Below are 23,712 nucleotides of genomic sequence, written 5' to 3'. Positions count from 1 at the left end.
GCATCCATCACCACAGCTAACGTGTTGGTGTGATGAGCTGCAGCATCCACCACCACAGCTAACGTGTTGGTGTGAAGAGCTGGAGCATCCATCACCACAGCTAACGTGTTGGTGTGAAGAGCTGCAGCATCCACCACCACAGCTAACGTGTTGGTGTGAAGAGCTGGAGCATCCATCACCACAGCTAACGTGTTGGTGTGAAGAACTGCAGCATCCATCACCACAGCTAACGTGTTGGTGTGAAGAGCTGGAGCATCCATCACCACAGCTAACGTGTTGGTGTGAAGAGCTGCAGCATCCACCGCCACAGCTAACGTGTTGGTGTGAAGAGCTGGAGCATCCATCGCCACAGCTAACGTGTTGGTGTGAAGAACTGCAGCATCCATCACCACAGCTAACGTGTTGGTGTGAAGAGCTGGAGCATCCATCACCACAGCTAACGTGTTGGTGTGAAGAGCTGCAGCATCCACCGCCACAGCTAACGTGTTGGTGTGAAGAGCTGGAGCATCCATCGCCACAGCTAACGTGTTGGTGTGAAGAACTGCAGCATCCATCACCACAGCTAACGTGTTGGTGTGAAGAGCTGGAGCATCCATCACCACAGCTAACGTGTTGGTGTGAAGAGCTGCAGCATCCACCACCACAGCTAACGTGTTGGTGTGAAGAGCTGCAGCATCCATCACCACAGCTAACGTGTTGGTGTGAAGAGCTGCAGCATCCACCACCACAGCTAACGTGTTGGTGTGAAGAGCTGGAGCATCCATCACCACAGCTAACGTGTTGGTGTGAAGAACTGCAGCATCCATCACCACAGCTAACGTGTTGGTGTGAAGAGCTGCAGCATCCACCGCCACAGCTAACGTGTTGGTGTGAAGAACTGCAGCATCCATCACCACAGCTAACGTGTTGGTGTGAAGAGCTGGAGCATCCATCACCACAGCTAACGTGTTGGTGTGAAGAGCTGAAGCACACACCACCACAGTTAACTCGTTGGTGTGAAGAGCTGAAGCATCCATCACCACCACAGCTAACGTGTTGGTGTGAAGAGCTGCAGCATCCACCATCACAGTTAACGTGTTGGTGTGAAGAGCTGCAGCATCCACCACCACCACAGCTAACGTGTTGGTGTGAAGAGCTGCAGCATCCACCACCACAGCTAACGTGTTGGTGTGAAGAGCTGCAACATCCATCATCACAGCTAACGTGTTGGTGTGAAGAGCTGCAGCATCCACCACCACAGCTAACGTGTTGGTGTGAAGAGCTGCAACATCCATCATCACAGCTAACGTGTTGGTGTGAAGAGCTGCAACATCCATCACCACAGATAACATGCTAGTGTGAAGAACTGCAGCACCAACCACCACAGCTAACGTGTCGGTGTGAACAGCTGAAGCATCCACCACCACAGCTAACGTGTTGGTGTGAAGAGCTGCAGCATCCACCACCACAGTTAACATGTTGGTGTGAAGAGCTGGAGCATCCACCACCACAGCTAACGTGTTGGTGTGAAGAGCTGGAGCATCCACCACCACAGTTAACGTGTTGGTGTGAAGAGCTGGAGCATCCACCACCACAGCTAACGTGTTGGTGTGAAGACCTGCAGCATCCACCACCACAGCTAACATGTTGGTGTGAAGAGCTGCAGCATCCACCACCACAGATAACGTGTTGGTGTGAAGAGCTGCAGCATCCACCACCACAGCTAACGTGTTGGTGTGAAGAACTGCAGCATCCACCACCACAGCTAACGTGTTGGTGTGAAGAGCTGCAGAATCCACCACCACAGCTAACGTGTTGGTGTGAAGAGCTGCAGCATCCACCACCACAGCTAACGTGTTGGTGTGAAGAGCTGCAGCATCCACCACCACAGCTAACGTGTTGGTGTGAAGAACTGCAGCATCCACCACCACAGCTAACGTGTTGGTGTGAAGAGCTGCAGCATCCACCACCACAGCTAACGTGTTGGTGTGAAGAGCTGCAGCATCCACCACCACAGCTAATGTGTTGGTGTGATGAGCTGCAGCATCCACCACCACAGCTAACGTGTTGGTGTGAAGAGCTGCAGCATCCACCACCACAGCTAACGTGTTGGTGTGATGAGCTGCAGCATCCACCACCACAGCTAACGTGTTGGTGTGAAGAGCTGCAGGATCCACCACCACAGCTAACGTGTTGGTGTGAAGAGCTGCAGCATCCACCACCACAGCTAACGTGTTGGTGTGATGAGCTGCAGCATCCACCACCACAGCTAACGTGTTGGTGGGATTATTTTTTTTTACACATGGCACCTTTAGAATTTTTACATTTACAGCACATTATTTTATTTATTTATTTTTTGGATTTTCCCCCCCCTTTTTCTCCGCAATTGTATCCGGCAAATTACCCCACTCTTCCAAGCCATCCCGGTCTCTGCTCCACCCCCTCTGCTGATCTGGGGAGGGCTGCAGACTAGCACATGCCTCCTCTGATACATGTGGAGTCACCAGCTGCTTCTTTTCACCTGACAGTGAGGAGTTTCACCAGGGGGACGTAGCACGTGGGAGGATCACAATATTCCCCCCAGTTCCCCCTCCCCCCTGAACAGGCGCCCCGGCCGACCAGAGGAAGCGCTAGTGCAGAGACCAGGACATATACCCACATCCCGCTTTCCACCTGCAGACACGGCCAATTGTGTCTGTAGAGATGCCCGACCAAGCCGGAGGTAACATGGGGATTCAAACCGGCGATCTCCATGTTGGTAGGCAACGGAATACAATGCTACGCTACCCGGATGCTACAGCGCATTATTAATGTTACTTTTCAATGCTTATGTGAAACATGGCTTGTCTAAATGAGAATGTCAGCTGTCTTTTTCAAGGACACCTGATGTGCAAAAAAAAAAAAACCAAACAAAAAAACGGTTCTTGTATAGAAAGGGCCTGGAACCTGTCTTGTTTTGAGATCAGGATGGGTTCTCTCACCACTGAGACACGTTACAACCTAGAATACACTGAGATGAGCATTTAGACTGCGTAACAACTGAGTTTAAATCCATGGCATAACCAGCAGCGTGTCGGGAGCGCCAGGCTGCCAGCTGACGGCCGAGCTGGGAGGGACTGCAGTAAAGTGTGGTGGGGGGGGCTTCTCAGAAAGAGATTAACATTAATTTTTATTCACAGGGCCGAAAGAAGCACCGATTACAAGATTACCCAGCATTCAGCAAACCTCAGTGAGGTTAAATACAGAGTCCCCTTCTAGATTTTAGATGCAAACCAGTCAACCATTCTTTTTTTTTATAAATATCTAAAGTGGTAGACATAGTGCATGATACAGATGTAATGGGAAATATCACTGTGTACTATTCTTACCAGATGATGCAAAAGGTTCAAACTAAATCCTCCTTTAAACAAATAGATCTGACTTTAACTGGAAGAGTGTGAGACATTTTTCCTGTTTTGTAAAGTGTGTCCTCTGTGAAGTGTTTTGTAAAGTGTCTCCTATGTGAAGTGTTCTGTAAAGTGTGTCCTCTGTGAAGTTTTTTGTAAAGTGTCTCCTCTGTGAAGTGTTCTGTAAAGTGTCTCCTCTGTGAAGTGTTTTGTAAAGTGTCTCCTCTGTGAAGTGTTTTGTAAAGTGTCTCCTCTGTGAAGTTTTCTGTAAAGTGTCTCCTCTGTGAAGTGTTTTGTAAAGTGTCTCCTCTGTAAAGTGTTCTGTAAAGTGTCTCCTCTGTGAACTCTTTTGTAAAGTGTCTCCTCTGTGAAGTGTTTTGTAAAGTGTCTCCTCTGTGAAGTGTTTTGTAAAGTGTCTCCTCTGTGAAGTGTTCTGTAAAGTGTCTCCTCTGTAAAGTGTCTCCTCTGTGAACTCTTTTGTAAAGTGTCTCCTCTGTGAAGTGTTCTGTAAAGTGTCTCCTCTGTGAAGTGTTTTGTAAAGTGTCTCCTCTGTGAAGTGTTTTGTAAAGTGTCTCCTCTGTGAAGTGTTTTGTAAAGTGTCTCCTCTGTGAAGTGTTCTGTAAAGTGTCTCCTCTGTGAAGTGTTTTGTAAAGTGTCTCCTCTGTGAAGTGTTCTGTAAAGTGTGTCCTCTGTAAAGTGTTCTGTAAAGTGTGTCCTCTGTGAAGTGTTCTGTAAAGTGTCTCCTCTGTGAAGTGTCTCCTCTGTGAAGTGTTCTGTAAAGTGTCTCCTCTGTGAAGTGTCTCCTCTGTGAAGTGTTTTGTAAAGTGTCTCCTCTGTGAAGTGTTCTGTAAAGTGTGTCCTCTGTAAAGTGTTTTGTAAAGTGTCTCCTCTGTGAAGTGTTCTGTAAAGTGTGTCCTCTGTGAAGTGTCTCCTCTGTGAAGTGTTTTGTAAAGTGTGTCCTCTGTGAAGTGTCTCCTCTGTGAAGTGTTTTGTAAAGTGTCTCCTCTGTGAAGTGTTTTGTAAAGTGTCTCCTCTGTGAAGTGTTTTGAAAAGTGTCTCCTCTGTGAAGTGTTTTGAAAAGTGTCTCCTCTGTGAAGTGTTCTGTAAAGTGTCTCCTCTGTGAAGTGTTTCGTAAAGTGTGTCCTCTGTTAAGTGTTTTGTAAAGTGTCTCCTCTGTGAAGTGTTTTGAAAAGTGTCTCCTTTGTGAAGTGTTTTGAAAAGTGTCTCCTCTGTGAAGTGTTCTGTAAAGTGTCTCCTCTGTGTAGTGTTTTGAAAAGTGTCTCCTCTGTGAAGTTTCTCCTCTGTGAAGTGTTCTGTAAAGTGTCTCCTCTGTGAAGTGTTTTGTAAAGTGTCTCCTCTGTGAAGTGTCTCCTCTGTGAAGTGTTCTGTAAAGTGTGTCCTCTGTGAAGTGTTCTGTAAAGTGTGTCCTCTGTGAAGTGTTCTGTAAAGTGTGTCCTCTGTAAAGTGTTCTGTAAAGTGTGTCCTCTGTGAAGTGTTCTGTAAAGTGTCTCCTCTGTGAAGTGTCTCCTCTGTGAAGTGTCCTGTAAAGTGTCTCCTCTGTGAAGTGTTTTGTAAAGTGTCTCCTCTGTGAAGTGTCTCCTCTTTGAAGTGTTCTGTAAAGTGTCTCCTCTGTGAAGTGTTTTGTAAAGTGTCTCCTCTGTGAAGTGTTCTGTGAAGTGTCTCCTCTGTGAAGGGTTCTGTAAAGTGTCTCCTCTGTGAAGTGTTTTGTAAAGTGTCTCCTCTGTAAAGTGTCTCCTCTGTGAAGTGTCTCCTCTGTGAAGTGTTTTGTAAAGTGTCTCCTCTGTGAAGTGTTCTGTAAAGTGTGTCCTCTGTAAAGTGTTTTGTAAAGTGTCTCCTCTGTGAAGTGTTCTGTAAAGTGTGTCCTCTGTGAAGTGTCTCCTCTGTGAAGTGTTTTGTAAAGTGTCTCCTCTGCGAAGTGTCTCCTCTGTGAAGTGTTTTGTAAAGTATCTCCTCTGTGAAGTGTTCTGTAAAGTGTGTCCTCTGTGAAGTGTTTTGTAAAGTGTCTCCTCTGTGAAGTGTTTTGTAAAGTGTGTCCTCTGTGAAGTGTTTTGTAAAGTGTCTCCTCTGTGAAGTGTTCTGTAAAGTGTGTCCTCTGTAAAGTGTGTCATCTGTGAAGTGTTCTGTAAAGTGTCTCCTCTGTGAAGTGTTTTGTAAAGTGTCTCCTCTGTGAAGTGTTCTGTAAAGTGTGTCCTCTGTAAAGTGTGTCCTCTGTAAAGTGTCTCCTCTGTGAAGTGTTTTGTAAAGTGTCTCCTCTGTGAAGTGTTCTGTAAAGTGTGTCCTCTGTGAAGTGTTTTGTAAAGTGTCTCCTCTGTGAAGTGTTCTGTAAAGTGTCTCCTCTGTGAAGTGTTTTGTAAAGTGTCTCCTCTGTGAAGTGTTCTGTGAAGTGTCTCCTCTGTGAAGGGTTCTGTAAAGTGTCTCCTCTGTGAAGTGTTCTGTAAAGTTTGTCCTCTGTGAAGTGTTTTGTAAAGTGTCTCCTCTGTGAAGTGTTTTGTAAAGTGTCTCCTCTGTGAAGTGTTTTGTAAAGTGTCTCCTCTGTGAAGTGTTTTGAAAAGTGTCTCCTCTGTGAAGTGTTTTGAAAAGTGTCTCCTCTGTGAAGTGTTCTGTAAAGTGTCTCCTCTGTGAAGTGTTTCGTAAAGTGTGTCCTCTGTTAAGTGTTTTGTAAAGTGTCTCCTCTGTGAAGTGTTTTGAAAAGTGTCTCCTTTGTGAAGTGTTTTGAAAAGTGTCTCCTCTGTGAAGTGTTCTGTAAAGTGTCTCCTCTGTGTAGTGTTTTGAAAAGTGTCTCCTCTGTGAAGTTTCTCCTCTGTGAAGTGTTCTGTAAAGTGTCTCCTCTGTGAAGTGTTTTGTAAAGTGTCTCCTCTGTGAAGTGTCTCCTCTGTGAAGTGTTCTGTAAAGTGTGTCCTCTGTGAAGTGTTCTGTAAAGTGTGTCCTCTGTGAAGTGTTCTGTAAAGTGTGTCCTCTGTAAAGTGTTCTGTAAAGTGTGTCCTCTGTGAAGTGTTCTGTAAAGTGTCTCCTCTGTGAAGTGTCTCCTCTGTGAAGTGTCCTGTAAAGTGTCTCCTCTGTGAAGTGTTTTGTAAAGTGTCTCCTCTGTGAAGTGTCTCCTCTTTGAAGTGTTCTGTAAAGTGTCTCCTCTGTGAAGTGTTTTGTAAAGTGTCTCCTCTGTGAAGTGTTCTGTGAAGTGTCTCCTCTGTGAAGGGTTCTGTAAAGTGTCTCCTCTGTGAAGTGTTTTGTAAAGTGTCTCCTCTGTAAAGTGTCTCCTCTGTGAAGTGTCTCCTCTGTGAAGTGTTTTGTAAAGTGTCTCCTCTGTGAAGTGTTCTGTAAAGTGTGTCCTCTGTAAAGTGTTTTGTAAAGTGTCTCCTCTGTGAAGTGTTCTGTAAAGTGTGTCCTCTGTGAAGTGTCTCCTCTGTGAAGTGTTTTGTAAAGTGTCTCCTCTGCGAAGTGTCTCCTCTGTGAAGTGTTTTGTAAAGTATCTCCTCTGTGAAGTGTTCTGTAAAGTGTGTCCTCTGTGAAGTGTTTTGTAAAGTGTCTCCTCTGTGAAGTGTTTTGTAAAGTGTGTCCTCTGTGAAGTGTTTTGTAAAGTGTCTCCTCTGTGAAGTGTTCTGTAAAGTGTGTCCTCTGTAAAGTGTGTCATCTGTGAAGTGTTCTGTAAAGTGTCTCCTCTGTGAAGTGTTTTGTAAAGTGTCTCCTCTGTGAAGTGTTCTGTAAAGTGTGTCCTCTGTAAAGTGTGTCCTCTGTAAAGTGTCTCCTCTGTGAAGTGTTTTGTAAAGTGTCTCCTCTGTGAAGTGTTCTGTAAAGTGTGTCCTCTGTGAAGTGTTTTGTAAAGTGTCTCCTCTGTGAAGTGTTCTGTAAAGTGTCTCCTCTGTGAAGTGTTTTGTAAAGTGTCTCCTCTGTGAAGTGTTCTGTGAAGTGTCTCCTCTGTGAAGGGTTCTGTAAAGTGTCTCCTCTGTGAAGTGTTCTGTAAAGTTTGTCCTCTGTGAAGTGTTTTGTAAAGTGTCTCCTCTGTGAAGTGTTCTGTAAAGTGTCTCCTCTGTGAAGTGTCTCCTCTGTGAAGTGTTCTGTAAAGTGTGTCCTCTGTAAAGTGTCTCCTCTGTGAAGTGTTCTGTAAAGTGTCTCCTCTGTGAAGTGTTCTCTAAAGTGTCTCCTCTGTGAAGTGTTCTGTAAAGTGTCTCCTCTGTGAAGTGTCTCCTCTGTGAAGTGTTCTGTAAAGTGTGTCCTCTGTAAAGTGTCTCCTCTCTGAAGTGTTCTGTAAAGTGTCTCCTCTGTGAAGTGTTCTCTAAAGTGTCTCCTCTGTGAAGTGTTCTGTAAAGTGTCTCCTCTGTGAAGTGTTTTGTAAAGTGTCTCCTCTGTGAAGTGTTTTGAAAAGTGTCTCCTTTGTGAAGTGTTTTGAAAAGTATCTCCTCTGTGAAGTGTTCTGTAAAGTGTCTCCTCTGTGAAGTGTTTTTTAAAGTGTCTCCTGTGTGAAGTGTTTTGTAAAGTGTCTCCTCTGTGAAGTTTCTCCTCTGTGAAGTGTTCTGTAAAGTGTCTCCTCTGTGAAGTGTTTTGTAAAGTATCTTCTCTGTGAGGTGTTCTGTAAAGTGTGTCCTCTGTGAAGTGTTCTGTAAAGTGTCTCCTCTGTGAAGTGTTCTGTAAAGTGTGTCCTCTGTGAAGTGTTCTGTAAAGTGTCTCCTCTGTGAAGTGTTCTGTAAAGTGTGTCCTCTGTAAAGTGTTCTGTAAAGTGTGTCCTCTGTGAAGTGTTCTGTAAAGTGTCTCCTCTGTGAAGTGTTCTGTAAAGTGTCTCCTCTGTGAAGTGTCTCCTCTGTGAAGTGTTTTGTCAAGTGTCTCCTCTGTGAAGTGTTCTGTAAAGTGTGTCCTCTGTAAAGTGTTTTGTAAAGTGTCTCCTCTGTGAAGTGTTCTGTAAAGTGTGTCCTCTGTGAAGTGTCTCCTCTGTGAAGTGTTTTGTAAAGTGTGTCCTCTGCGAAGTGTCTCCTCTGTGAAGTGTTTTGTAAAGTATCTCCTCTGTGAAGTGTTCTGTAAAGTGTGTCCTCTGTGAAGTGTTTTGTAAAGTGTCTCCTCTGTGAAGTGTTTTGTAAAGTGTGTCCTCTGTGAAGTGTTTTGTAAAGTGTCTCCTCTGTGAAGTGTTCTGTAAAGTGTGTCCTCTGTAAAGTGTGTCCTCTGTGAAGTGTTCTGTAAAGTGTCTCCTCTGTGAAGTGTTTTGTAAAGTGTCTCCTCTGTGAAGTGTTCTGTAAAGGTAGTCCTCTGTAAAGTGTGTCCTCTGTAAAGTGTCTCCTCTGTGAAGTGTTTTGTAAAGTGTCTCCTCTGTGAAGTGTTCTGTAAAGTCTGTCCTCTGTGAAGTGTTTTGTAAAGTGTCTCCTCTGTGAAGTGTTCTGTAAAGTGTCTCCTCTCTGAAGTGTTTTGTAAAGTGTCTCCTCTGTGAAGTGTCTCCTCTGTGAAGTGTTCTGTAAAGTGTCTCCTCTGTGAAGTGTTCTGTGAAGTGTCTCCTCTGTGAAGGGTTCTGTAAAGTGTCTCCTCTGTGAAGTGTTCTGTAAAGTGTGTCTTCTGTAAAGTGTTTTGTAAAGTGTCTCCTCTGTGAAGTGTTCTGTAAAGTGTCTCCCCTGTGAAGTGTCTCCTCTGTGAAGTGTTCTGTAAAGTGTGTCCTCTGTAAAGTGTCTCCTCTGTGAAGTGTTCTGTAAAGTGTCTCCTCTGTGAAGTGTTCTGTAAAGTGTCTCCTCTGTGAAGTGTTTTGTGAAGTGTCTCCTCTGTGAAGTGTTTTGTAAAGTGTCTCCTCTGTAAAGTGTCTCCTCTGTGAAGTGTTCTGTAAAGTGTCTCCTCTGTAAAGTGTCTCCTCTGTGAAGTGTTCTGTAAAGTGTCTCCTCTGTGAAGTGTTCTCTAAAGTGTCTCCTCTGTGAAGTGTCTCCTCTGTGAAGTGTTCTGTAAAGTGTGTCCTCTGTAAAGTGTTTTGTAAAGTGTCTCCTCTGTGAAGTGTTCTGTAAAGTGTGTCCTCTGTGAAGTGTCTCCTCTGTGAAGTGTTTTGTAAAGTGTCTCCTCTGCGAGGTGTCTCCTCTGTGAAGTGTTTTGTAAAGTATCTCCTCTGTGAAGTGTTCTGTAAAGTGTGTCCTCTGTGAAGTGTTTTGTAAAGTGTCTCCTCTGTGAAGTGTTTTGTAAAGTGTGTCCTCTGTGAAGTGTTTTGTAAAGTGTCTCCTCTGTGAAGTGTTCTGTAAAGTGTGTCCTCTGTAAAGTGTGTCCTCTGTGAAGTGTTCTGTAAAGTGTCTCCTCTGTGAAGTGTTTTGTAAAGTGTCTCCACTGTGAAGTGTTCTGTAAAGGTAGTCCTCTGTAAAGTGTGTCCTCTGTAAAGTGTCTCCTCTGTGAAGTCTTTTGTAAAGTGTCTCCTCTGTGAAGTGTTCTGTAAAGTCTGTCCTCTGTGAAGTGTTTTGTAAAGTGTCTCCTCTGTGAAGTGTTCTGTAAAGTGTCTCCTCTGTGAAGTGTTTTGTAAAGTGTCTCCTCTGTGAAGTGTTCTGTAAAGTGTCTCCTCTGTGAAGTGTTTTGTAAAGTGTCTCCTCTGTGAAGTGTCTCCTCTGTGAAGTGTTCTGTAAAGTGTCTCCTCTGTGAAGTGTTCTGTGAAGTGTCTCCTCTGTGAAGTGTTCTGTAAAGTGTCTCCTCTGTGAAGTGTTCTGTAAAGTGTGTCCTCTGTAAAGTGTTTTGTAAAGTGTCTCCTCTGTGAAGTGTTCTGTAAAGTGTCTCCTCTGTGAAGTGTCTCCTCTGTGAAGTGTTCTGTAAAGTGTGTCCTCTGTAAAGTGTCTCCTCTGTGAAGTGTTCTGTAAAGTGTCTCCTCTGTGAAGTGTTCTGTAAAGTGTCTCCTCTGTGAAGTGTTTTGTAAAGTGTCTCCTCTGTGAAGTGTTCTGTGAAGTGTCTCCTCTGTGAAGGGTTCTGTAAAGTGTCTCCTCTGTGAAGTGTTTTGTAAAGTGTCTCCTCTGTAAAGTGTCTCCTCTGTGAAGTGTCTCCTCTGTGAAGTGTTTTGTAAAGTGTCTCCTCTGTGAAGTGTTCTGTAAAGTGTGTCCTCTGTAAAGTGTTTTGTAAAGTGTCTCCTCTGTGAAGTGTTCTGTAAAGTGTGTCCTCTGTGAAGTGTCTCCTCTGTGAAGTGTTTTGTAAAGTGTCTCCTCTGCGAAGTGTCTCCTCTGTGAAGTGTTTTGTAAAGTATCTCCTCTGTGAAGTGTTCTGTAAAGTGTGTCCTCTGTGAAGTGTTTTGTAAAGTGTCTCCTCTGTGAAGTGTTTTGTAAAGTGTCTCCTCTGTGAAGTGTTCTGTAAAGTGTGTCCTCTGTGAAGTGTTCTGTAAAGTGTGTCCTCTGTAAAGTGTTCTGTAAAGTGTGTCCTCTGTGAAGTGTTCTGTAAAGTGTCTCCTCTGTGAAGTGTTCTGTAAAGTGTCTCCTCTGTGAAGTGTCTCCTCTGTGAAGTGTTTTGTCAAGTGTCTCCTCTGTGAAGTGTTCTGTAAAGTGTGTCCTCTGTAAAGTGTTTTGTAAAGTGTCTCCTCTGTGAAGTGTTCTGTAAAGTGTGTCCTCTGTGAAGTGTCTCCTCTGTGAAGTGTTTTGTAAAGTGTGTCCTCTGCGAAGTGTCTCCTCTGTGAAGTGTTTTGTAAAGTATCTCCTCTGTGAAGTGTTCTGTAAAGTGTGTCCTCTGTGAAGTGTTTTGTAAAGTGTCTCCTCTGTGAAGTGTTTTGTAAAGTGTGTTCTCTGTGAAGTGTTTTGTAAAGTGTCTCCTCTGTGAAGTGTTCTGTAAAGTGTGTCCTCTGTAAAGTGTGTCCTCTGTGAAGTGTTCTGTAAAGTGTCTCCTCTGTGAAGTGTTTTGTAAAGTGTCTCCTCTGTGAAGTGTTCTGTAAAGGTAGTCCTCTGTAAAGTGTGTCCTCTGTAAAGTGTCTCCTCTGTGAAGTGTTTTGTAAAGTGTCTCCTCTGTGAAGTGTTCTGTAAAGTCTGTCCTCTGTGAAGTGTTTTGTAAAGTGTCTCCTCTGTGAAGTGTTCTGTAAAGTGTCTCCTCTCTGAAGTGTTTTGTAAAGTGTCTCCTCTGTGAAGTGTCTCCTCTGTGAAGTGTTCTGTAAAGTGTCTCCTCTGTGAAGTGTTCTGTGAAGTGTCTCCTCTGTGAAGGGTTCTGTAAAGTGTCTCCTCTGTGAAGTGTTCTGTAAAGTGTGTCTTCTGTAAAGTGTTTTGTAAAGTGTCTCCTCTGTGAAGTGTTCTGTAAAGTGTCTCCCCTGTGAAGTGTCTCCTCTGTGAAGTGTTCTGTAAAGTGTGTCCTCTGTAAAGTGTCTCCTCTGTGAAGTGTTCTGTAAAGTGTCTCCTCTGTGAAGTGTTCTGTAAAGTGTCTCCTCTGTGAAGTGTTTTGTGAAGTGTCTCCTCTGTGAAGTGTTTTGTAAAGTGTCTCCTCTGTAAAGTGTCTCCTCTGTGAAGTGTTCTGTAAAGTGTGTCCTCTGTAAAGTGTCTCCTCTGTGAAGTGTTCTGTAAAGTGTCTCCTCTGTGAAGTGTTCTCTAAAGTGTCTCCTCTGTGAAGTGTCTCCTCTGTGAAGTGTTCTGTAAAGTGTGTCCTCTGTAAAGTGTTTTGTAAAGTGTCTCCTCTGTGAAGTGTTCTGTAAAGTGTGTCCTCTGTGAAGTGTCTCCTCTGTGAAGTGTTTTGTAAAGTGTCTCCTCTGCGAGGTGTCTCCTCTGTGAAGTGTTTTGTAAAGTATCTCCTCTGTGAAGTGTTCTGTAAAGTGTGTCCTCTGTGAAGTGTTTTGTAAAGTGTCTCCTCTGTGAAGTGTTTTGTAAAGTGTGTCCTCTGTGAAGTGTTTTGTAAAGTGTCTCCTCTGTGAAGTGTTCTGTAAAGTGTGTCCTCTGTAAAGTGTGTCCTCTGTGAAGTGTTCTGTAAAGTGTCTCCTCTGTGAAGTGTTTTGTAAAGTGTCTCCACTGTGAAGTGTTCTGTAAAGGTAGTCCTCTGTAAAGTGTGTCCTCTGTAAAGTGTCTCCTCTGTGAAGTCTTTTGTAAAGTGTCTCCTCTGTGAAGTGTTCTGTAAAGTCTGTCCTCTGTGAAGTGTTTTGTAAAGTGTCTCCTCTGTGAAGTGTTCTGTAAAGTGTCTCCTCTGTGAAGTGTTTTGTAAAGTGTCTCCTCTGTGAAGTGTTCTGTAAAGTGTCTCCTCTGTGAAGTGTTTTGTAAAGTGTCTCCTCTGTGAAGTGTCTCCTCTGTGAAGTGTTCTGTAAAGTGTCTCCTCTGTGAAGTGTTCTGTGAAGTGTCTCCTCTGTGAAGGGTTCTGTAAAGTGTCTCCTCTGTGAAGTGTTCTGTAAAGTGTGTCCTCTGTAAAGTGTTTTGTAAAGTGTCTCCTCTGTGAAGTGTTCTGTAAAGTGTCTCCTCTGTGAAGTGTCTCCTCTGTGAAGTGTTCTGTAAAGTGTGTCCTCTGTAAAGTGTCTCCTCTGTGAAGTGTTCTGTAAAGTGTCTCCTCTGTGAAGTGTTCTGTAAAGTGTCTCCTCTGTGAAGTGTTTTGTGAAGTGTCTCCTCTGTGAAGTGTTTTGTAAAGTGTCTCCTCTGTAAAGTGTCTCCTCTGTGAAGTGTTCTGTAAAGTGTCTCCTCTGTAAAGTGTCTCCTCTGTGAAGTGTTCTGTAAAGTGTCTCCTCTGTGAAGTGTTCTCTAAAGTGTCTCCTCTGTGAAGTGTTCTGTAAAGTGTCTCCTCTGTGAAGTGTTTTGTAAAGTGTCTCCTCTGTGGAGACACTTCACAGAGGAGACACTTTTCAAAACACTTCACAGAGGAGACACTTTACAAAACACTTCAAAGAGGACACACTTTACAGAACACTTCACAGAGGAGACACTTTACAAAACACTTCACAGAGAAGTGTTCTGTAAAGTGTCTCCTCTTTGAAGTGTTTTGTAAAGTGTCTCCTCTGTGAAGTGTTTTGAAAAGTGTCTCCTCTGTGAAGTGTCTCCTCTGTGAAGTGTTCTGTAAAGTGTCTCCTCTGTGAAGTGTTTTGTAAAGTGTCTCCTCTGTGAAGTGTCTCCTCTGTGAAGTGTTTTGTAAAGTGTCTCCTCTGTGAAGTGTCTCCTCTGTGAGGTGTTTTGTAAAGTGTCTCCTCTGTGAAGTGTTGTGTAAAGTGTCTCCTCTGTGAAGTGTTCTGTGAAGTGTCTCCTCTGTGAAGTGTTTTGTAAAGTGTCTCCTCTGTGAAGTGTCTCCTCTGTGAAGTGTTTTGTAAAGTGTCTCCTCTGTGAAGTGTTTTGTAAAGTGTCTCCTCTGTGAAGTGTTTTGTAAAGTGTCTCCTCTGTGAAGTGTTCTGTAAAGTGTCTCCTCTGTGAAGCTTTCTGTAAAGTGTCTCCTCTGTGAAGTGTTCTGTAAAGTGTCTCCTCTGTGAAGTGTCCTGTAAAGTGTCTCTTCTGTGAAGTGTTTTGTAAAGTGTCTCCTCTGTGAGCTCTTTTGTAAAGTGTCTCTTCTGTGAAGTGTTTTGTAAAGTGTCTCCTCTGTGAAGTGTCTCCTCTGTGAAGTGTTTTGTAAAGTGTCTCCTCTGTGAAGTGTTTTGTAAAGTGTCTCCTCTGTAAAGTGTCTCCTCTGTGAAGTGTTTTGTAAAGTGTTTCCTCTGTGAAGTGTTTTGTAAAGTGTCTCCTCTGTAAAGTGTCTCCTCTGTGAAGTGTTTTGTAAAGTGTCTCCTCTGTGAAGTGTTTTGTAAAGTGTCTCCTCTGTGAAGTGTTCTGTAAAGTGTCTCCTCTGTGAAGTGTTTTGTAAAGTGTCTCCTCTGTGAAGTGTTCTGTGAAGTGTCTCCTCTGTGAAGTGTATTGTAAAGTGTCTCCTCTGTGAAGTGTTTTGTAAAGTGTCTCCTCTGTGAAGTACTCTGTAAAGTGTCTCCTCTGTGAAGTGTTTTGTAAAGTGTCTCCTCTGTGAAGTGTTCTGTAAAGTGTCTCCTCTGTGAAGCGTTCTGTAAAGTGTCTCCTCTGTGAAGTGTTCTGTAAAGTGTCTCCTCTGTGAAGTGTTTTGTAAAGTGTCTCCTCTGTGAAGTGTCTCCTCTGTAAAGTGTGTCCTCTGTAAAGTGTGTCCTCTGTGAAGTGTTTTGTAAAGTGTCTCCTCTGTGAATTGTCTCCTCTGTAAAGTGTGTCCTCTGTAAAGTGTCTCCTCTGTGAAGTGTCTCCTCCGTGAAGTGTTTTGTAAAGTGTCTCCTCTGTGAAGTGTTCTGTAAAGTGTGTCCTCTGTGAAGTGTCTCCTCTGTGAAGTGTTCTGTAAAGTGTCTCCTCTGTGAAGTGTTCTGTAAAGTGTGTCCTCTGTAAAGTGTGTCCTCTGTGAAGTGTCTCCTCTGTGAAGTGTCTCCTCTGTGAAGTGTTCTGTAAAGTGTCTCCTCTGTAAAGTGTGTCCTCTGTGAAGTGTCTCCTCTGTGAAGTGTTTTGTAAAGTGTCTCCTCTGTGAAGTGTTCTGTAAAGTGTCTCCTCTGTGAAGTGTTTTGTAAAGTTGTCCTCTGTGAGTGTTTTGAGGAATGACAACACCCTACTTTGATGCTATCGTTGCTCTTTAAGGAAGCTAATAATGGCTATGCAAATAGATTACCAGATATTAGCGACTATGCTGCACTCACCACGGGCAGTTTCTGATCCAAATGTAAAATACCAGCCCCCTGGAGAGACAGTGAGTGGTTGGCTGTGTGTGTATATGTGTGTGTATGTGTGTGTGTGTGTGTGTGTGTGTAGGTGTGTCTGTGCTTGTGTGTGAGCATGCTATGTTTTTAAATGAGAGGGAGCAAAGTAACGCAGTGCATAAAATATGCAGATACTTGGCATTATTCTCTTTTCTTCAGTGCTTTGTTGGGACTGTCCCAAATGGCTTCACTTGGTGAATTGAATGTTCAAGTGAAACCAAGCACTGACAAGTCTTATCAGGCAGGTGACATTAAATCATTTAGCACAAAGGGAGTCCCGGTGGTGTGGCGGTCTATTCTGTTGCCTCCCAACACGGGGCTCACAGGTTCGAATCCCTGAGTTACCTCCGGGTTGGTTGGGCATCCCTACAGACACAATTGGCCATGTTTGCAGGTGGGAAGCTGGATGTGGTTATGTGTCCTAGTCACTGCACTAGCGCCTCCTCTGGTCGGTCGGGGTGCCTGTTCGGGAGGGAGGGAGGGGGAACTGGGGGGAATAGCGTGATCCTCCCATGTGCTACATCCCCCTGGTGAAACTCCTCACTGTCAGGTGAAAAGAAGTGGCTGGTGACTCCACATGTATGGGAGGAGGCATGTGGTAGTCTGCAGCCCTCCCCGGATCAGCAGAGGGGGTGGAGCAGAGACCGGGACTGCTCGGAAGAGTGGGGTAATTGGCCGGGTACAATTGAGAAGGGGATCAATCAAACAAACAATAAATAAATAAATCATTTAGCGCAGACTATCATTCTAATTTGTTTTAAAACTAAATGATTGGGTAATTGATGGTTTAAGTTTCTATTGCCTTTGGTAAGAGAATGGCAAACAAGTCTTTTCAATTTCTGCCATAACTGCCACTTGTTTCATTGGCATGATGAAAGAAAGCAAACAGGGCTCTTTTTTTGTTGTTGTTGTTGCCTTTTCATTTCTGGCAATGCCTTACTCAATGAAAATATCCCCACTGCATATCTATGACCTAAAACCCATAACAAACATGCATCTTTTAGCGTTGGAATACTTTGTCTCTGCTCTCTCGTGCAAAAAAGGAGGTCTATGCATATCTCACTGTGTTTATGGACTACACCCCTTTAATGCGCAACACCGCCAACCAGCTGATTATAGAGACATAGTACAAACAAGTGCAAAGCCAGTAATTATGCAGGGCATCATACACTGCAGATGGAAATTAATTTTTTAAACAAGATTTATCCAGGCAAGGATCGCTGAGCATGCACGTCCTCTTTCCAGCACCCGTTCTAATACAGTTCCAATAATTCCCACCTTGGAGCTACCCCACACCACCATCTTCTTTCAGGTGGCTCCATTGGGGGGCTAAGGGACTTTGTTAAGAACACCTTAACAATGGTTGTGAAAGTAATGTTCATCTGGTGTATGCTACAATGTTACATGCATTTAGCAGCCGCTTTTATCCAAAGCGACGCACATCTGAGTTAATACAACACAAGCAAGGATCTAGTCAGGAGACAACAACACAAGTTAGTGTCAAAAAAACTAGGTTCAAGTCCGATAGGACAAATAGGTGTCAACAGGCAATGCACAAAGGCAATGCATAGGGTGCATAGAAACAAATGTTCTTTTTATATATATATATATATATATATATTAATACCATCAGGTGTGGAGGTGTTCAAGAAAGAGCTGGGTCTTCAGCTTCTTCTTAAAGATGGAGAGGGACTCAGCGTATCGAATGGAGTTTGGTAACTCTTCCGGCCACCGGGGAACTACAGAAGAGAAGAGTCTGGCCAGTGACTTAGGGCTTGTTGTGGTGGACGTGCCAGGCGCCTTTCACTGGCACAGCGTAGTGAGTGGGACTGAGTGTAGACCTGAATGAGGGAGTTCAGGTAGGCGGGAGCTGTTTGAGTTGCTGTTTTATAGGCAAGCATTCATTTTGAATTTGATGTGGGCAGCAACTGTGAGCCAGCGGAGGGATATGAGCAGCGGAGTGACATGTGCTGTTTTGGGTTGTTTGAAGACCAGACATGTCACCGCGTTCTGGATCATTTGCAGGGGTTTGACAGTGCATGCAGGAAGACCTGCCAGTAAGGAACTGCAGTAGTCAATGTGTGATATTACAAGGACCTGTACCTGTGCTAAAGATGGCTTACTAGCTGTACTCCACCATGTCATCTGTGGTGTCTCTGCTAAAGTCTTGCAAAATTGTCACCCTATATTACTAAGTCAATGGTCTGTAAAACAGTTGTACAGATTCTGACTGGGCTTCCAGATGCAGCATCCAGGATGGCTTCTGTTGTTTAAAGTGAAAAAGCAGCACTGTAAGCAACCATTAATCTGTTCAGAAAGACGTCCTTCACCCTCGCAAATGACACGTTTACATTTCCAAATAGCCCTGGGTACACAGATATTTTTATAGACTATGTAAGGTATTAGTTGTGTTTTCTACTTTAAAATTGTGTTCACAACCTTGTGTATTTATGTTTAACAGTCCACCAAGACAAATTCATTGTATGTGCCAACTTACTTGGCTAACAACCAAAGTGAACATTAAGACAAATTATTAGCCCCCTTAGAATGGAACCCAAACATGCATAAACATGTCAGTTCAGCCCGAGACCGACTTATACACGAGGGAACAGAGAAGGAAAACCTTTTTTGTCTATTTCTGAAAAGTCATGGTCACTCAAGAATCGGGAGACCCCTTCCTCAAAATTAGTTGAGATAATAAAAAGATCTATTTGTGACTTGTATTTGTGATAAATTATATGGTGTGGCCTTCATCCACAGATCTTAGTCATCAACATTACAAGCCCTCACAGTTCAAATGTGTGACTCATCTGTATAAAACAAACCAACGTCCTGACCAGGAGTTCTTACTTTGGAGCTTTCCGAGTTGCCTGTGCCCTCCGTCCTGTGATGCAGCCTCCCAACACTACCAGTAGGGCAACTGAGGGGTCTACCATTGAGGTGAGAAGGAGGTGCAGGGAGTCCCAGTTGGGCTGAGTGCTCACCCCCAGACCTGTGGGGATCTATGAGGTGACCGTCTTTGCCGCTCCACGTCTCGGGGGCTGTCTGGGAGTCTGATTGTCCGCCAACGGAGGAGATGGAGGAGGAAGAGGAAGAGGAATTGGCAAGCCAGGAGTGACGTGTCTCCGGGGGGATGGGAGGAGGACGTTCCGGGGGTGGTGGAGGAGGTGGGTCCCTCTGGGGGGGCGGAGGGGCAGGAAGGGGCTTGTCCTGCTTCCTGGACATGCCTGGTGAAGACTGTGGTTGAGAGGAGGTTTAAAAAAAAAAGTGATGTTCACTGTAACTGCAGAAAACAGCAAACATTTCAAAAGGAAAATACCTTCACAGTGGTTACTCCATTACAGTCAGATGATACAGAACCTTGGAATGAAGGAGCAGTAGGAGGTGGTGGTGATCTGTACATCTAAAGAACCAAATGACTAATCTCAGGCTGGCCCTCGGGCTCTTCCTCACACCGATCCAACAAGTCGGCTTGACATAGTGAGGGATTGAGCTGTGACTAACCTTTGGGGAGCCGGTGGGGCTGGCGGATGGGGAGCGAATGGCGCCCTTCTGGATGAGGTCGAGGCGTGGGGGTACGGGAGGCAGGCCCAGGTGTTGCACGCAGAGGCTTTGGCTTTCCATTCCATAGGCTTTCCTGCGCTGGGACACGGGGGACGAGGTGGGAGACACCATGGGGGAGTTCTGGCGCTCAGTGCACTACGAGAGAGAGAGAGAGAGAGAGAGAGAGAGAGAGAGAGAGAGAGAGAGAGAGAGAGAGAGAGAAAGGAGAACTTCATGTCAAACAAGTACAAAAATCAATCATCCATCTGTTGGTTCTTCACAGCTGCTTTTCTTTTTTGGGAGTCAAAAAAGAAAAGGGCCAACAGAGCAGCCCAAGCATCGTTCTCCCCGACATGAAATGGGCCTCATTCATCACTCACTCATATGTACAAATTTGTTCTTACACACTCGTGGAATTTGTTTAGCCCTCAAGATTGCCTGACAGTCAGAAGCAAACCTGATGGTTATTTGTAGTTCCTTCCCCCTAACGTCTGCTGTCTACCTCTTGCAATGAGCACCCAGGCCTGCAAGGTTACCCAGGTTCTACACTGGTCTGTGAGACAAACCTCAGGGCTAAAAATCCCCATGAGTGTGTAAGAACAAATTTGTACGTACAGACAACTGACGAATGAGGCACCAATGTCCTTTCAATGCTCCTGATGTGATCTATTTTTTTAAAATTTCCTCAAAGTTTAGGCTCACTTTCTCAACCTAGACCATATCAAAATGTTGTCAGGCATTATTTATAACTGTACAGTGAAAAACTTCACTGCTCATTTCAGCGCTGACAAACTTGCCACTTTGCTGAATCCTCTCAATGGGTTTCAACACAGTCCAGTGGGGCCATTGTTTAAGTCTTTAAAAAAACATGATGTACCTCTTTTTCCAAATTCAAGACATGGACAGTACAGCAACAGTTATCTCCTTTCTTCTTCTTTCGGCTTGTTCCCTGTTTCCCAGGGGTCGCCACAGCAGATTTGATAGTTTCCATCGGTACCACATTTATCTTCTTTATTTGACGTTATTCAGAATATGTTTTGAATAGAAGCAAAGTACAATTCAACTTGGAACTTTCCCCCCCAAAAAGACAGGAGGTGGAGCTGGAGGTGGCAGAGTTGAAGATGATAAGATTTTCATAGGGAGTGATGAAGGAGGACAGGATTAGGAACGAGTATATTAGAGGGACAGCTCAGGTTGGACGGTTTGGAGACAAAGCAAGAGAGACAAGATGGAGATGGTGTGGACATGTGTGGAGGAGAGATGCTGGGTATACTGGGAGAAGGATGCTGAATATGGAGCTGCCAGGGAAGAGGAGAAGAGGAAGGCCAAAGAGGAGGTTTATGGAGGTGGTGAGGGAGGACATGCAGATAGCTGGTGTGACAGAGGAAGATGCAGAGGACAGGAAGAGATGGAAACGGATGATCCGCTGTGGCGCCCCCTAACGGGAGCAGCCAAAAGTAGTAGGAGCAGCAGTAGTAGTAGTAGTAGGAGTAGCAGTAGTAGTAGTAGCAGCAGTAGTAGTAGTAGTAGCAGTTGTAGCAGTAGTAGTAGTAGCAGTAGTAGTAGCAATAGTAGTAGCAGTAGCAGTAGTAGTAGTAGTAGTAACAGCAGTAGTAGTAGTAGCAGTAGTAGTAGTAGCAGTAGTAGTAGCAGTAGTAGTAGTAACAGCAGTAGTAGTAGCAGTAGTAGTAGCAGTAGTAGTAGTAACAGTAGTAGTAGTAGTAGCAGTAGTAGTAGTAGTAGTAGTAGTAGTAGCAGTAGTAGTAGCAGTAGTAGTAGTAGTAGTAGCAGTAGTAGTAGTGGTTGGAACTATTTTTGCACTTGACACAGAGCATCCCAATCATCTGTAATCTTCCATCCTTTTGAGGGAAGGAAAGTCTAAAGCCAGCAGTCCTGCTGAGCTTCAGACTAAAGCCAGCAGTCCTGCTGAGCTTCAGACTAAAGCCAGCAGTCCTGCTGAGCTTCAGTCTAAAGCCAGCAGTCCTGCTGCATGAGCCTCACCCGTCGACAGGAAACTGGCCTGCATGCAGCAAGGAAAACACACATGTCCAAGTACAACACAAAATCATTTAACTGGAGAGAAAGCTCAGCTTGTGAGAATTTTTTCTTTGTTTGAATTTTTCCTCTTTTCCCTCTCAATTGTACCCGGCCAATTACCCCACTCTTCCGAGCCATCCTGGTCTCTGCTCCACCCGCTCTGCTGTTCTGGGGAGGGCTGCAGACTACCACATGCCTCCTCTGATACATGAGGAGTCACCAGCTGCTTCTTTTCACCTGACAGTGAGGAGTTTCACCAGGGGGACGTAGTACGTGGGAGGATCACGCTATTCCCCCCAGTCCCCCTCCCCCCTGAACAGGCGCCCCCAACTGACCAGAGGAGGCGCTAGTGCAGTGACCAGGACACATACCCACATCCGGCTTTCCACCCACAGACACGGCCAATTGTGTCTGTAGGGATGCCCAACCAAGCCATAGGTGACACGAGGATTCGAACCAGCGATACCCGTGTTGGTAGGCAACAGAATAGACCGCTACGCTACCCAGATGCCCATGACAATTTTTTTTGATGAAAACTATTAACACATGTCTGTACTGTGAGCTTTCTGCCTCTGCGAAAAAGACACATCAATGTTTTGAGGGGTTTAAACGACTGCCCCACCCGACTGCACTGAAGCACCGTCTCACCACCGAATGAACCGGTGATTAAACGACTGCCCCACCCGACTGCACTGAAGCCCCGTCTCACCACTGAATGAACCGGTGATTAAACGACTGCCCCACCCGACTGCACTGAAGCCCCGTCTCACCACTGAATGTTTGTACGTCTCTGGATGATGCCTGACCACACTCGGAGGCCCAGGATGACAAGAGTGAAGCTCTTGTTTCACACATCTGCTAGAGGGAAGATGCTAGAGGGCAGATGAAGGGTTATGGTTTACTCTACTGAGAGGTGTTTCACCAGTCAGTATTAACAGACCAATAAAACAGGGCAGATGTTAGAGGGCAGATGAAGGGTTATGGTTTACTCTACTGAGAGGTGTTTCACCGGTCAGTATTAACAGACCAATAAAACAGGGCAGATGTTAGAGGGTAGATGAAGGGTTATGGTTTACTCTACTGAGAGGTATTTCACCGGTCAGTATTAACAGACCAATAAAGCAGGGCAGATGTTAGAGGACAGATGAAGGGTTATGGTTTACTCTACTGAGAGGTGTTTCACCGGTCAGTATTAACAGACCAATAAAACAGGGCAGATGTTAGAGGGCAGATGAAGGGCTATGGTATACTCTACTGAGAGGTATTTCACCGGTCAGTATTAACAGAGCAATAAAACGGCAGATGTTAGAGGGCAGATGAAGGGTTATGGTTTACTCTACTGAGAGGTGTTTCACTGGTCAGTATTAACAGACCAATAAAACAGGGCAGATGTTAGAGGGCAGATGAAGGGTTATGGTTTACTCTACTGAGAGGTGTTTCACCGGTCAGTATTTACAGACCAATAAAACAGGGCAGATGAAGGGTTATGGTTTACTCTACTGAGAGGTGTTTCACTGGTCAGTATTAACAGACCAATAAAACAGGGCAGATGAAGGGTTATGGTTTACTCTACTGAGAGGTGTTTCACTGGTCAGTATTAACAGACCAATAAAACAGGGCAGATGAAGGGTTATGGTTTACTCTACTGAGAGTTATTTCACCGGTCAGTATTAACAGAGCAATAAAACAGGGCAGATGTTAGAGGGCAGATGAAGGGTTATGGTTTACTCTACTGAGAGGTATTTCACCGGTCAGTATTAACAGAGCAATAAAACAGCAGATGTGAAAGGGCAGATGAAGGGTTATGGTTTACTCTACTGAGAGGTGTTTCACCGGTCAGTATTAACAGACCAATAAAACGGGGCAGATGTTAGAGGGCAGATGAAGGGTTATGGTTTACTCTACTGAGAGGTATTTCACCGGTCAGTATTAACAGACCAATAAAACAGGGCAGATGAAGGGTTATGGTTTACTCTACTGAGAGGTATTTCACCGGTCAGTATTAACAGACCAATAAAACAGGGCAGATGTTAGAGGGTAGATGAAGGGTTATGGTTTACTCTACTGAGAGGTATTTCACTGGTCAGTATTAACAGACCAATAAAGCAGGGCAGATGTTAGAGGGCAGATGAAGGGTTATGGTTTACTCTACTGAGAGGTGTTTCACCGGTCAGTATTAACAGACCAATAAAACAGGGCAGATGTTAGAGGGCAGATGAAGGGCTATGGTATACTCTACTGAGAGGTATTTCACCGGTCAGTATTAACAGAGCAATAAAACGGCAGATGTTAGAGGGCAGATGAAGGGTTATGGTTTACTCTACTGAGAGGTGTTTCACTGGTCAGTATTAACAGACCAATAAAACAGGGCAGATGTTAGAGGGCAGATGAGGGGTTATGGTTTACTCTACTGAGAGGTGTTTCACCGGTCAGTATTTACAGACCAATAAAACAGGGCAGATGAAGGGTTATGGTTTACTCTACTGAGAGGTGTTTCACTGGTCAGTATTAACAGACCAATAAAACAGGGCAGATGAAGGGTTATGGTCTACTCTACTGAGAGGTATTTCACCGGTCAGTATTAACAGACCAATAAAACAGGGCAGATGAAGGGTTATGGTTTACTCTACTGAGAGGTATTTCACCGGTCAGTATTAACAGACCAATAAAACAGGGCAGATGTTAGAGGGCAGGTGAAGGGTTATGGTTTACTCTACTGAGAGGTATTTCACCGGTCAGTATTAACAGAGCAGTAAAACAGGGCAGATGTTAGAGGGCAGGTGAAGGGTTATGGTTTACTCTACTGAGAGGTGTTTCACCGGTCAGTATTAACAGACCAATAAAACAGGGCAGATGAAGGGTTATGGTTTACTCTACTGAGAGGTATTTCACCGGTCAGTATTAACAGACCAATAAAACAGGGCAGATGAAGGGTTATGGTTTACTCTACTGAGAGGTATTTCACCGGTCAGTATTAACAGAGCAATAAAACAGGGCAGATGTTAGAGGGCAGGTGAAGGGTTATGGTTTACTCTACTGAGAGGTATTTCACCGGTCAGTATTAACAGAGCAGTAAAACAGGGCAGATGTTAGAGGGCAGGTGAAGGGTTATGGTTTACTCTACTGAGAGGTATTTCACCGGTCAGTATT

At 44.6% G+C, this 23,712-nt stretch overlaps 1 protein-coding gene across 1 annotated transcript in view; it reads right to left on the bottom strand.

Moving 5' to 3' along the window:
* Positions 1-23,712, bottom strand: part of cblb (Cbl proto-oncogene B, E3 ubiquitin protein ligase) — a 182,187-nt gene that overhangs the window by 22,068 nt on the left and 136,407 nt on the right. Inside the window, exons 11-12 of the mRNA XM_056285166.1 lie at positions 18,487-18,681; positions 17,833-18,219 (exon numbers count right to left, since the gene is read on the bottom strand). Of these exons, the coding sequence (XP_056141141.1) occupies positions 17,833-18,219; positions 18,487-18,681 (582 nt within the window). The remainder of the gene's footprint in view (positions 1-17,832; positions 18,220-18,486; positions 18,682-23,712) is intronic.

This window comes from Lampris incognitus, chromosome 8, assembly GCF_029633865.1.
Source record: "Lampris incognitus isolate fLamInc1 chromosome 8, fLamInc1.hap2, whole genome shotgun sequence".
NCBI classification, from domain to species: Eukaryota; Metazoa; Chordata; class Actinopteri; order Lampriformes; family Lampridae; genus Lampris; species Lampris incognitus.
This window is presented reverse-complemented; position numbering and strand designations above follow the sequence as displayed.